The sequence below is a fragment of the Falco punctatus genome (assembly GCF_963210335.1).
Source record: "Falco punctatus genome assembly, chromosome: 2".
NCBI lineage: Eukaryota > Metazoa > Chordata > Aves > Falconiformes > Falconidae > Falco > Falco punctatus.
The window spans coordinates 65,082,660-65,096,722 of record NC_137581.1 but is presented as its reverse complement, the minus strand read 5'-3'; the positions used below and the strand labels follow the sequence as shown (position 1 = coordinate 65,096,722).

General features: G+C 45.9%; 1 protein-coding gene across 6 annotated transcripts in view; it reads left to right on the top strand.

The window, feature by feature from the left end:
• ADPRHL1 (ADP-ribosylhydrolase like 1) overlaps positions 1-14,063 on the top strand; it is a 46,983-nt gene that overhangs the window by 17,690 nt on the left and 15,230 nt on the right. For 5 of the 6 annotated variants that reach the window (XM_080375487.1, XM_080375486.1, XM_080375488.1 and 2 more), the window contains 3 exons: positions 2,975-3,102; positions 6,962-7,094; positions 8,198-8,351. In XM_080375487.1, coding sequence (XP_080231613.1) covers positions 2,975-3,102; positions 6,962-7,094; positions 8,198-8,351 — 415 coding nt within the window. Of the gene's footprint in view, positions 1-2,974; positions 3,103-6,961; positions 7,095-8,197; positions 9,058-14,063 lie in introns of those variants that run through there. The other variant, XM_080375489.1, reaches the window with a different exon arrangement.

The window sequence follows — 14,063 nt, the reverse complement described above, 5'->3', positions numbered from 1 at the left end:
CCATTTTGCTGCTTTCCCCACTCTCCCATCTCCACAGGCTGCCCTTCTGCTTTCTCTGCTCAGACTGTCAGCTCTTCACAGGTGGTACCACCTTCTTCTACAGTCTGTTAGTTGCCTGGTATACTGGTGGCAAAAATACGAAGAGAAATAGCAATGATAATGCCCTACTGCACAGTTTTATTTTTAGGAAGTCTTCAAAGATTGCTGGGCAGGGGGGAGGGAGGAAATGATATTTAGCAGGTTATTAGGCAAACTAACTGCTGAGATATGAATTATTCATCTCCCTTCCATCAGTTAGCACCATCTAATATTTTCCATAAGAAAACCCACTGATGTTCTTCATTTTGCCTGGAAAAGTTCACCTGCAGATACCACCTGACCAAGAGTTAGCTTTTGACCACAAATCCAGATTTGACTTGTTGCTTTTCTGAACCAATATTAAAATACAACCTGTTGTATCCTTGTTTTAAAACAACTGAGCATAGCACAACTACTGAACTTGACATTGCTACTTTACTAATGTATGTGATCTTCACGGCAAAGGTATTTTAGTCCCCTCTTGCCAGGGAGTGAGGCATTTGCAACGGTGAGACCTGCCATGGACAGACAAGTGTTGTTACATTAAACAATCGAGGAAAGAGGTTTTTCTGTTAATCTCAAGGGGCAGCTGTTGAGAAAGATTGAATTCAATGGAAACCTTTCCTTGAGAGCACTCAGAAATGAAGATTTACCCAGGAAGGAAAGCTGCTGCTTTAAAATCTGAAAGGAACACCAGGGAGCCTTTCTGAAAGACCCCGCGTTTTCGTCTGTGCCTCATGGTGCACCAGGATTTTTTTAGCCGAGACCTATGAGGAGCAGGTGCAGGATTAGTGTGAGCGAGCTCCTCTCTGAGTGGCTTTGCAGCAGGTCCCTGTCACTCCACCCGAGCAGGACCCCTCAGCATGGAGGTATGCATGTTGGACTCCTGAGGCACGCTCTCCGGCTAGTGCCCATATTGTTGAGCTTCATCCTATTTTGGTAGTGGGAAAAATCTCCTGCATTAAGGTTAAGCTACTTGGCTGGTGAGATGCACTGCAAAGACACCCTGCCAGAGCCTTCCAGTTTTAGAAAACTCTTTTTTAGCTGCATTATCCCCCATGAAGAACAAACACAGCGTTCAGTTGCAGAGGGCTTGATTCAACACACCACTCCAATACTCAGTTGCAATCACTTCCCAGGTAGTCCTGTGGGCCTAAATGTGACCATCGTCTCAGGCTGGGCTCAAGGGATTTCTGACCATGCTACAGGTCGCCCATGCAACACAGGTCTCCTGCAGCTGCTTTATCCCTTTGTTTCTGAACCTGTGCATTGGAATAATCACACTTCCTTGCTCGTTGAGGCACTTCGTAGCAAACATTTGGTTTTGATGCATTCATCGCTTATGGTTGTGAGGGAAGTAGGGGAAGGAAAAAAAAAGAAAGAAACCTGTCAGGTCACCTGCATTTCTAAAAGCCGTCTTGCAACCAGCTGCTGGAGTGGGTGCTGGTAGTTCACTTCAACTGCCAACATTTTCTTCATGTGACTTTTTTTTTCCCCTCAAGATGCTCTCTTGGCCTGATGCCTGTGAGTGCACTTTCACTCTGTTTTCTAACCCCCACCCTAGTTTTTTAGGGTTCTAGTGAATGGCTTCCTTGTGATCAGGCAAAACTGGGGCATGGACTCAGAAGAAGGGCAGCTGGGCATTCCCCCGCATAGAGGGCATGTGGCTGAAGGCTCATCCCTGTCTGGGGCTGGGGAACCAGCAACCTTGGGAGACTATCAGGTCCTACAAGGCAGCTTGGATTTTTTTGCAAGGAGTTGAACTGCTTTAAAGATTTTAATTGCCAAAGAGGCAATTTAGGCAAATAAAATCAGATTACGTCCTTCAGAGAAATTGGCTGTGTGCATGCTCCTCAGCCACTTGCAGCACACAACGGAGAGACCAAGCAGGACAGAGCCAGGGAAAAAATGGCAATGCTCAGTTTTATTTTAAACTGTACGCCAGCAGTCCCATACTGAATTGCTAGTTTGCCTTGGCACACTTAGCCGCCCGGTCCATGTCACTGCTTTCTAATTCCGTATCCCCATGGGCTTCCCAGGCCAGGTTTCACTCAGGCCTCGTTTCTGCAGACGGGTGCATGCGTGTGTGCTTAACAGGTCGGGGTGACTTACACACCTTTATAATCTTTTATAAAAAGGTTGAGCCAGAGCATTGTTTTGAGAATAAACTGAATTTCATAAGATTATTTACACGCGCAGTGTTAAGCGTGATTAGAGATACTCTTCCAATAGTGACAGGAAAAGGCGAAAGACCTATGGTTATTAAAAAAGGCTTATTTCTGTGGGCACAGATAGCAGATGTGTGTGCTGTTTATCCCTTCTACTACATTTGATAGGTATTATAATATATGCAAATGGAAAATTTGGCCTTTCCTATCTGCCTTTTCCTGAAAGATCACATAGAAACTCTGTGAAAACAGAACAGAAATACTGGAGAAATTACGTGATTAAAAAGTGATAACTGAGGCAGGAGGCAATTTGCATTTAGGACATGTAAGCATTTTCAGATATTCTTTACTCGTAGGAAAGGAATATAAAAATTGGCATAGTATTGATTTTTTTTCTCTTTTTGTTGACTCTTACCTTTTCTTTGGATCATTTCTCAGTAAGTTCTCTAAAAATCTCATATTGATGTATCTTAATGTAATTTTAATACACCATAAAAATATCACAAGACTGAAAATATTCCCTTCGTTCACATCTTCTGTTTCCAGTTAGATGTCCCACTCCATATTAAAATGCATACTTAGTACCTAAGCCTGCTTAATGTACATTGCTGTAAAATACCTAGGGTTTTGGGTCAGTCAATACTGTAATTTTCTTTAACATGTATTGAAGTAAAACTGAAAAGATTGCCAAGATGAAATACTTCATCATTAATTTCTTTTGTATTCAGAATATCAGGAGCACTGGTTTTATTTTGAAGCCAAGTGGCAGTTTTATTTGGAGGAGAGAGAAATCAATGAGGAAAATCAGAATAAACCTGTCTTTCCAGACAACTACGACGCAGAGGAGAGAGAAAAGGTAACTGGAACTTCAGGAAGCGCTCGGAAAGCCTTTAAACCCAGAGAGGTATTTTCAAAGAGACACACCAGGATTTTTCAGCTGTTCCCAGTGCCAGAGTAGTCAGGAAGTTTTTCTTTTTCTTCAAGCAAGAAAAAACAACTCCCATTCTTGGCCCTGGTATGTGTTAGTGTAAGAAAGCAGTTGTCACCAGTCCTGGGGTTGCTGCAATAGGAGGAAACATGGCAGAGAGGCCGACTGAATGTCAGATGTATTGACACCCAGAGCAGGCACAAAACGTAAGCCACAGCTATTTGAGGGTGGAGAAGGCAAACATGTCACTGGATGGATCCTAATGGAACTGTGGCCCGAGTCCCACAGAAATCCCCCTGGATACTAGGAGCTGGACTTAGTCATGGTCCTCTGAACAGACGACAGCCATCCTACACAATTCTCTGCCAAGGCAGGCTGTGCCCAGACTAGTTTTAAGTGTCTCAAGAGATGGTGTTTCACCACGTCCCATGGGATACTACTTTATAGCATACATGATCTTTCCTTTGCCTCATCAATTCTGGTTATATTTTCTTAACTCAAGAGAAAGAATGTGTCTTCTTCCCTGGTGTTCAAAGCTTTCTGATATGTGCTGGCACCTCTCAAAACTCTCCACTTAGCAGCTAAGCAATGAGTCTGTGATTCTTGTCACCCTTTCCCATAAATCAATCCTTTTCCCAGACTATTAAAACAGTTCTATTCTGAGAAGTCAATTAGTATATTTTTAGGTGCTTATCTATGCAGTGAAAGGTGCCAATGGAAGATAGATTGACTGTGGATAATAAGAAATTGCTCACTCTAAACATAAAGAATAGATCCCCTTCCAGGTTTATTTATTAATTCAGTGCCATGAATTCACTACCAGCTTTTTGTTCCTTCCAGTTCTACCAGAGTCTTAGCTTTAGGAGAAACTAAAATAGTATTTCCCCATGATCATTTCAAGAGAGAACTACATGAATTCCTAACGCAGAAACAAAATTTACTTTCACCACCCCAGCCCAACTAATTTAGCCTATTGAGCTATTTATTTTGATGCACAACAAAGGTAAATGTTGCTTGACCCTCAAACTCCACCGCCAGCCAGAGATCACAGCCTGACAAAAGTCCAGAGACTTAATATGCTTATAAGCTGAGCATGTTAATAGCCATGGAAAGAATAAATGAGGAGAAGGTCACCATCCTGCCTGCCTTTTTCCCAGGAGTGTTTCCCTTTGCATTCCCTCCAAACTAGCAGGCCACTTGTGTCTGGAGGTATAGCTGATCGCCTTTCTGCAGGCCATTACTAAAGCACCAATATCTGTCACCACTCTTGCCAGCAGGTCACTGTACACATGTTCCTGCTTGACCACGTGCACCTTTTCGCAGGCATGTACCAGCTTAGGAGCTGTGAAAGTGAAGCCTTCAAATGTGGCTTGGATTGATCCAAGTACATCACAAAGGCAATTTCCCTCTCTAAAAGAAATGACACCTCAAAATTCTAAGCAGCAACGGTCACATTCTCTGTAAGCAGGTATACAGCTTAAATTTGGAGAAAACTAGAAAAAAGGCAAATTACTCCTTCTTGAATGGATAAATACAAGATGAGCCAATGTAGGATAAATCATTTTTCAGTGGTACATGTTTGGAACATACTAGATACACAGTGAGCAGGCAGACATTGCTCTGCACTTGAGGTCAGCCTTGCTTCTGCAAATAAATCTGTCACCCTGCTCACTTTCCCATGCTGGACACGGTGTGTGACAGAAAAGGGAGGAACCAAACCAAAGTCACCCAGGCCAATTAGACTCTGAGGAGCTCATCCCCTTAAGATGGAGTTGCTTAAACCAGTACTGTGCAAGGACCCAAAAAGGGGTGGAAAAGGAAAAGGAAAGATGGAAAGGGAGTGCTAGCCAGTAGTGGGTCAGCTCCTGGAGGGTGAGGAAGTCAGAGGCAGCTGTGATTACTGACTGCAGGGGTTTGCAGCGAGGAGAGGACCTGTGAATTACCTCCAGGGCTTGGCAGCAGCTCAGTGCCTTCAGCAGGAAGGAGCGGGTATTGACACTCCAGTCCACGCACTCTGTGATACGGGTCCTTGCCCACCCACCCTAGGGAAGCTGGGCTGGTGCCACACGACAGGGCCGCGAAGTTTGAGAAGGGCTGCCTTGGTGCAGTTAAGTCCCCCCAGGCTCGGCCACGAGGACATCTATCCCTAATGTAAAGTTGTTTCAGCCAGGTGGGATGACATCAGACGTGTGCAGAAGCATATGGGGTCTTAAGGGCTAAATGCAGGAACACTTGAGCCTCCTGCCTGCGCACCCAGAATAGCACCTCCACGCTTAGTCCTCTTGCCTTTGGTAGTATTACACGTGGGCCAGTACTGCTCCACCAGCTTCTGAGCTGCAGCAAGAAGGCTGGAAAGTATGCATGTGTCAGAGGACAGGATAAAGACAGAAATACTTTATAGATGGGGAAAAAAAACACAAAAACAACCAAAAACAACCAACCAACCAACCAAACAAACAAAAACCCCGACAGCAGCAGAGTAAAGCTGCAGTCCAACTCTGCTTTGTTTGATGTATATGCACATAAACCACAAGCATGTGTGTAATGGCTGAGGGTAACGTGAATAGATATAAATGCAAACCCTGCATATGGGTTGCGGAAACCAAGAGCCAGCCAAGCAGCAACAAGTGGATCTAACGTAATGAAACTTAACGTTCAGGAAATAAAGCTGCCCATTTCCTTTAAAGGGAGGTACTATTTTACTATACATTTATCAGCGTTGATTTAATTTGGGGATTTGGGGCAGGAAAAAGTAAGTTCTGGAGCTACCTCTTCTAGAGAAAATCTGGTTTTCCTTTGAAAACCTCTCTGTGGGTTTGGGTTTTTTTTCTTCTTTCTCCTCCTGAGGAGGAAACTTTTCTTACATTTGCAAAGTATTTTCCCTTTTATTTAACAAATACTTGTAGAAGAGGAGGGAAAAGTCTTGTCAAGAAAAATTCGGAGAAGGGGCTTAAGATAACATAGTCTGAAATTGAGCCCCTAAAGAAATAACGGAATTGGAACTTTTCCACCCTCCATGTAAAACTTGGCTAATTGAAACATTTGCAAATGTGTGACAAGGGGAGTTGAGAATATTTCCCAGAGGCAGGAAAAGGACTGACAAAGTAAGTCCTTACCAACCCGAGTTTTTTAAATAATAAGATATTTCAAAGGTGTGAACTTGGAATCTATGTCACCTACTTTTTGGCCTTCTGGGCTTGCTTAAATCAAGCCAGCTTCATGGCCAGCCAAGAGCTTGGTGCGTTAAGCTGGGGTGCAGGCTTACACCTGCGCCTCAGGCACCACCCGTGCTGCGGTAGCTGCGGCCGTGCTGTCTCACCCTGTGCCGCAGGCAGCAGTGTGGGCAATGCGGGCAGTGTGGGCAGTGCGGGCAGTGCGGGCAGTGCGGGCAGTGCGGGCAGTGTGGGCAGTGCAGGCAGTGCGGGCAATGTGGGCAGTGCGGGCAGTGCGGGCAGTGTGGGCAGTGCAGGCAGTGCGGGCAATGTGGGCAGTGCGGGCAGTGCGGGCAGTGTGGGCAGTGCAGGCAGTGCGGGCAATGTGGGCAGTGCGGGCAGTGTGGGCAGTGCGGGCAGTGCGGGCAGTGCGGGCAGTGCGGGCAATGCTGGCAGTGCAGGCAATGTGGGCAATGCGGGCAGTGTGGGCAGCAAGGGCAATGCGGCTGCCTGCTGCCTTTTCCCCGCGAGGTGAGCTATTCCCACCCAGCAGGGCAGAAGTCACCCTGGCACAGCCGTGTGCCTCCCACCCCCACTGTCAATGCCCTACCTTGATGCCACCGTCTCTCCCACAGACGTACAGGAGATGGAGCTCCGAAGGCCGGGGGGGCAGACGAGGCCACGATGCCCCCATGATTGCTTACGATGCCTTGCTGGGCTGCGGCGGGGACTGGACGGAGCTCTGCAACCGCTCCATGTTCCACGGAGGTGAGGCCCCCCTGCGCCTCCCATGCTCTGCACCCTTGCCAAGGGTGGGAGAGAGTCCTCCTGGCTGTCGGCTGCTGCTGTTGGCCGATCTTCCACGTTGCCTGTTGTATCTGTGCCCCTGGTTTTACCCACCAAACAAACCCCCTTCTTGTAGCAGCAGCTGCCACACAAGCCATTCACGGTGCTTTTCGAATGCTATTCCATCCAAGTCTCATGGTGTCGCCAGAGGTGCACAAGGAGTAAATCCAGCATGGCTTTGTAAAGGGGTGGCATCTTCCCCCACCAAAATGTTAGTCCCTCAGGTAAAGGAACCTCTTAGCTGCACATAGCAAAACCAAGTAAGGGAGAAAAATAATACAGTGCCCAACCAGTGCCAGGCAGATGAAACCTAGCACTTTAAAGCACACAATTTATTACTTCTACAGCTTCGCAAGAGATAACTCTCTCACTGACAGCTGCATCCTGCTGGGCTTTCAAGAGGGCCAGCGTAGCTGGGGGGAAAGGACCCCAGCCCCAAATCACTCCCTCCCTCCCAGCCTGGCATGGGCCCTTTGCAAAGCTGCTGGGTTGCTCACTCGCCCCAACACAGCGGTGAGAGCTCACAGACCCTCACCGCAGAGCCCAGCAGGCACGAGCCCGCGGGCACTGCACGGAGCATCAGTGCTGCTCACCATGGCTGGAGGCTTTAAAGCACGTGCAGTGCCACACTGTGCTGTGAGGAAGGAAGAGACACTCCAGTCCAGGATGTTTTCTGTGTAGCAGGGAGCCCTGCAACTACTTTTCCCTCCTTTATTCCTAATGATGGCTAGCTGCTCACAAGAGCTGCTGTGTTGGAGTGAATTTTCCCCACACTGTAGAAGCTCCTAGCCCAGGAGCACATGCTGCAGAGGCATCATCACGTGCTTGCCTTGCTCCCTTCCCTGGGCATCCTCACCTGTGCTACCGGAGGCAGTATGTGGGGTGGTGCAAGCCATTGGGACCGACTCACCGTGCCACCACCATGCCCCCGTAGCAGTTTTGTATTTCCACCTCTGTGCAGCACAGGTTTGGTTCTGTATGTGCTGGTGACACTGAGACCATTGCAATTGTGCTTAAACCTGCAGGAGAAAGTGCAGCGACTGGGTCCATTGCCGGCTGCCTCTACGGCTTGGTTTATGGCCTGAGCAAGGTCCCCAGAGGCTTGTACCAGGACCTGGAACAAAGGGAGAGGCTCGAGTACTTGGGCGAGAATCTTTACCGGCTATCCATGGAGGAAAAGTAAAGCGGCTTCTGCCATTTTCTCTTTCTATAAAGACTATATCAAACGCTGTAGATAACTGACCGACATCCATAGCGAAGGAATTAGTCGAGAGTTAGTAGGTGAAGATAGCTGAATTATTCAGGACTGATATTTATGGTCTTTGTGGTTTTTTTACAGATGTAGTGATTTCTGAGTATAAAGAGTGCTGCTCAAACCAGTGAGACAATCTCAAATGGAAAAAAATAAATGAAACCTCTTTTGACTGATTTCAGTCTAACTTGCTATAATACCACTTCCTAAGCAGCTGTGACCAGCAATCACACATATGAAATTAATTTTCAGAACTAATGCTTTCCTGCAAAACTAATGGTAGGAGCCACTTATGGGGATATTCTCTGTATATTTGACAATCCTTTCACCACTGTGTTCCTCCTCCTTCTCAAATCTAATGTGTCTGTGACACTTGTAAACCTCATGTCTCACGGATTAGCTTTTAATAAACCACTGAACCCCACACCAGCTCTGTGGTGCAAGGTATTGTTACAATTGAAGCTTCCAGAAAAGGAAAACCCAACACTAAAAATACTCCCAAGGAACAGCAAAGCTTCAGTGTGTCTAAAATTTCTGAATTATGCTTTTACTCTTCTTCAGTCTTCAGAACAAAAGGGTTTTTTTTTAAATATAACTGGCTGAAATGTTTGTAAATAAATTAATCTTACACTATTTCCTAAGCATCATTCTTTATTTTTAGATTGAGCAGATTACATGTTGCTGTATCAGTATCAGAAATTTTGGCCGAGGTCTTCAAGCAGTTGTAATAGGTCAGCAGTCAGGCTGTGATACATTCCACAAGTCTGAGCACCACAAAAACCTCAAGAAGAAGAGTTACAACTGCTTTACCTTTTTCCTCTTTCCTCTTTCCTCTTTCCTTTTTCCTTTTTTTTTCCTTTTTCCTTTATTCCCATTATTCCTCTTTCTTGCCTTACTTTGCCTTGCCTTGCCTCACATGTCCTCTCCAACTTCTTCAACTTCTTTTCCCTTTCCTTTTCTTTTTTCTTTCTTTTTCTTTCTTTTTATTTTTTCTTTTTCTTTTCCTTCTTTTTTCTTTTTCATTTTTCTTATCCTTTTCCTTTTTCTTTTTTTCTTTTTTTTTATTTTTCTTCTCTTATTTTCCATTTCCTTTTCCATTTTCTTTTTTTTTTTCATTTTCCTTTTTCCCCTTTTCCTTTTTTTCCCCAATTTTTTACTTTTATTTTTCAAGAAAACCAACAAATTATGATTCACTTAAAAGTTCCTGCAAAGTAAATAGTAAACCCCGGTGAAGGAGATTCTGATGCCCCTACAGCAGCACGGGCACAAATCTGGAATCCTCAATGAAATGACACAGAAGAAGTGAGCGCAGAATCTGTCCCTGGTGTTTAAACTTATGTTTTACCTCAGAAGTTCAGAAACTGAGGTCTACATAGCACTTTCCAATTTCCACTTTGAGTAAGTGCCTAATGGTGTTGGTTTCTCCTGTCCTCCTCCAGCTGCTGAACTGTGTTTTAAAAAGATAGCTAAAAATATATAAGTCCTTTCCTACTCCTTTTTCCATGTAAGCAATTGCTGGAATTGTCATTGGGATGTTATGTGGCAGAAAGAGGAGCAGGTGATGCCTGTCATTATGATTAGCAGCCTGCATGACAATATCCGTATGAAAATGTTTTCTGTACTATGAGCTGTTGTTTTAGCATGTTTTCTCTTGGCAGCTTTGCAAGGTGCTTTCATGTTTGCTTCGGAGATATGTGGGGGGAAAAAAGGAGCATTTGGTCAGTAGCTTTTGATTTAAGAGAATATCAAGACTTTATAAAAACATTCCTTCTAGTTTAGGATGCCTCTAGCATACCTGTAATAAATTCAGCAGTAGAGAAGAGAGAAGAACATATCCTGCATAAGGTAGGATTTTTCTCTAGTATTTTGGCTTTTCTTCTTCTGTTAGAAAAATTAATCACAAAAAAAGTTGAAGAGCATTCATAACTGTTCCCACTTTACCTTCAATCCAGGCTGGGGAGGACCAAGTTTTGTTTCAGACAAGTGAGAGAAACTAATTTAAAAGGTGGTTCCCAAAGACTGAACCCATAAAGCATCATTTCTGCAGCTGTTAAGGCAAGCGGCGTGTTGGCCACCATTTCACTGAAAACACTATGAAGGCCTGTGCATCCGTCCGAGCAGGCAGAGCCAATCCCGGTTGGCTTCCTTATCTAGGGGCAGCTCGTTGGACCAAACACCACGGCAGAGCTGGGCAGTGACGGAATGCCCAGGGATGAGGGGGCCTACGGGATGCAGCACCTCGCACGCTCCAGCTTGTGGCCATTTCCCCAGAGTCAACCAAGAGCAATCCATTGATCTCTGGCAGCTTCTATGAGTTGGACAGTGGTTTCCAATATGTTTTCCTGTCTTTTGATGAAGTCTCTGTAGTGCTGCCGTCTCCTGCCCCTGCCCCTGCCCCTGCCCTGAGTGCTGCCCACACAGTAGCTAGTTCTTCAGGCTGCCAGGGCGTGCAGAATGGTGGTTGGATATTTCACATGTAATTCAGAGTCGAGGGACAGGGCCTTCTTTTCTCCACATCGGAGACTAATCCAGAAGCTCCAGCAGCCGTATGCTTTTAGCAGACACCACAGGATGCCACCGCACCACACTGCTGAGCAGCCTCCAGACCCCTGGCAGAGTGGAAAGGCTGGATGCGGTGGTGCGGGAGGGTGCATACAGGGCGGTGGGACAGTGCCAGCTCCTGTCCCTCTGCCGTGGCACGTCAGCTCTCCTCTGCTCCACAACACAGTGGTGTCTGCTGCAGAGGTTTCCCTGGAGCAGGCCAGCCAGCGGGATAGGGTTGCACTGCTACCTGTTAGCATATCAGGCTGTTGCCACTCTGATGCTGCCATGATAAGTGTCAAAGAACAAATAACTAAGCTGCCTGTGTTACGCATCTTAATTATTCGTGGGCCAAGAAGACAGGAAACTTTTGAAGGTGGCCTTGTCTCCTCTGGAGGCCCAACTGGTCTGTCCTCCAGACACTGAAAACCATGCAGCAGCACTTCCAGAAACCAGCAGCACATTGAGGCACCATCACGCACGTTAGAAGCAATAAAAACCAGTGTCTCCACGGGAGGAGAGGACTGAGGAGGCTGAAGTCCACATTAGGCCATTTCACAGCATCAGGGAGGAACCCAAGTATCTGCCTTGTCATCTGGCAGATCCCTCCTTGTGCACGGGGGATACCTGCCTAGTTCCTGCTGGCCATAGGTGGGAGTAGAGTTGGCTATCCGTAGTTGATATAGAGGTTACTATAATTCATTGATAGGTCACATAGTTTAAGAACAGCAGGATGCCAGTTGAGAAAAGATGGTGAAGAAATATTAGGGATGATGTCTTGGTCTGTTGAAAATGGTGGTCATGCTCCCAGACCTGAGAAATCCTTTGATTTCACCCTCCTTCCCTGAGAGGGAGGCATGGTGTTTTCCAAACATTGGGACAACACAGACTCATCACTACCCACATTTTTTGTGGTGGTCACAGAATTCAGTGTCATTGTACCACAGCCCTTGCACAGAATGTATTTCAGATTTACACAGTCATGATGCTGGTTTGCAGGTGAGGTCATCTTGGAAGACCTGCACATGCCCTGAATAGGTGCCATAGCTGTTTGATCATTTTCTGCTGCTTGCTGGTAAATATGGATCAAACACTCAACCTGTGCAACATGTCTTGGTACTTTAGGCAATGCAGTACTCCCACAAATGCTATATTTCAGATGGCATCCTGCAAGAACACTCTAGCATAGAAAAGGAGAATCCTGAACAGGGCTCGCCAGTAATACATTTTAATGAAGCTGTTCGAATTTTGTAGCTCATAAGTGACTAACGACTGTGAATATTCCTTGCAGAGAGGGTCTGATCTTCATCCCTTCACAATCAATAGTGGTTTGGCTGTGCTGACCTCACTGAAAGCAGGACTAATCTATATTTTACTGTAGCCATTTACTATATCCAAAGTAGCCCAGGAGGGAGAGGTAAGCAGGGCATCTGGTTCCACTGCTGTGTTGAGAGATCAGAGATAACCTAAATCACGCTGGCTGATGGCCCCACATGTGTTTCTGAATGCACCAGGCGCTTCTTAGGGGGGAGACAAGCGGTCTTCTGCCATGGCAAGCTTTCAGTCCAAATATCAGCAGACTGGCTATAGAAAAGAGAGTGAAGCAGGATACTTTTAGACAATTATACTGTGAATTCTGGTTTTTTCTTTATTTTGAAAATTCTCATAGTTGTGACAAATGGGGATCTTGGTGTAACATGGGAGCCTTGCCTCTTTAGCTGTGGTCAGTTCAGTAAAGGAAAGGCTGGACGTTGCCCCGTTATGCACGTGAGAGCATGCACCTGTGCTATGCTGAAATGTGGTTATTCCCAATAAAAACCTTTGAAGTATTGTTTGTCACATTAGACACGGGCCAGTTGTCATGCTTTTTTCTTTTATTGGCCTTTAAAAATATCTACAAAGTCATTATAAATAGACCTTCTCCCATTCAAGATGGCAACTTCATCCCACTGCTGAGGGATGTGATTTTCAACATGTGCGTTTGAAATGCAGCCAAGTGAAATCCAAATTTTACGACTTGACTGGACAAGAACTAGCCCCGCACTTTGCAGTCTCCATAATATCGCAGGGGGACGGGCAGGTCCAGTCTCTTCCCGAGTCCATGGGGTGCCAGCTGCTGGGGCACAGCTGGGCCTTCCGCACCTTTCGAGCCTGACACTCCCTAAAGCATGAGCCTCTTTGCAGCCTTTCTGCATTTTCTACATGTGGGCTTAATTTAAAGAATTTTTTATTCCGCTTCTGCTCATAAAAATTAATCCCCTCCTGGTATGCCGGCTGCATTCTGCACATGAAGCTATTTCACTGCACAGTGAAGTAACCTTGCAGCTTTTCACGGTGTCAGACAGCTGACACCTCTTGCCTTTCCCCCTCCTAGCCCCAGCTATTGTTATTGACTGTAGGCTCCCGCTTTTGTGCTGGGTTTAGTATTTAGTTCAGTAACTGATCCACAGCAATTAAAGCATTGCCTAAATCCCCAGCTGTCCAAGCGTCTGATTCTTCAAACTCAAGTGTAGGTCCAACGTATCAGCCGCCTTCCTCCAGATTAAAGGGTGGTGTTGTCAAGGGACATTGCCAGTGTGGTTGTTGTGGTGTTACCCTTCACAAAGCAGATTTAAGAGCATAGTCCTGATGTGGGGTTTCAGAAAACAAATAATCCAAATCCTGTGGTGGTTTTTTTTTTTAAGTCTGGAGAGGTACCTACTGACTTCTGACCTGTGCCAACAGCAAAAACTATCAGCTGCACATTTGTGCTCCTCAGCCTTGAAATTTGGTTTTAATGGTTTGACTGTTTTTGTAACCCAGAGGCAGAACCATGTTTTCCTGCTAACTGCGTTCTCATCAGTTTTATCTTTGCCTATGCTTTACCTAGCAGGAAAGGAAAACACCTTCCTTGTTACCCTCTCATTAGGACATGGTGATATTAAATGAGTGAGGAGTGGCCCAGAGGAGATGTGGTCACCCCGACAAGCGTTGCTTGCCCACCTAAGCGCTTCCACTGCCCACAAAGCGCAGAAGACAGAGCCGGCAGTGCCATATGGGACCATGCGAAGCCCTGCGCGCTCCTGCTACACCATGCCTCACGAAGCTTGTAAAGCACT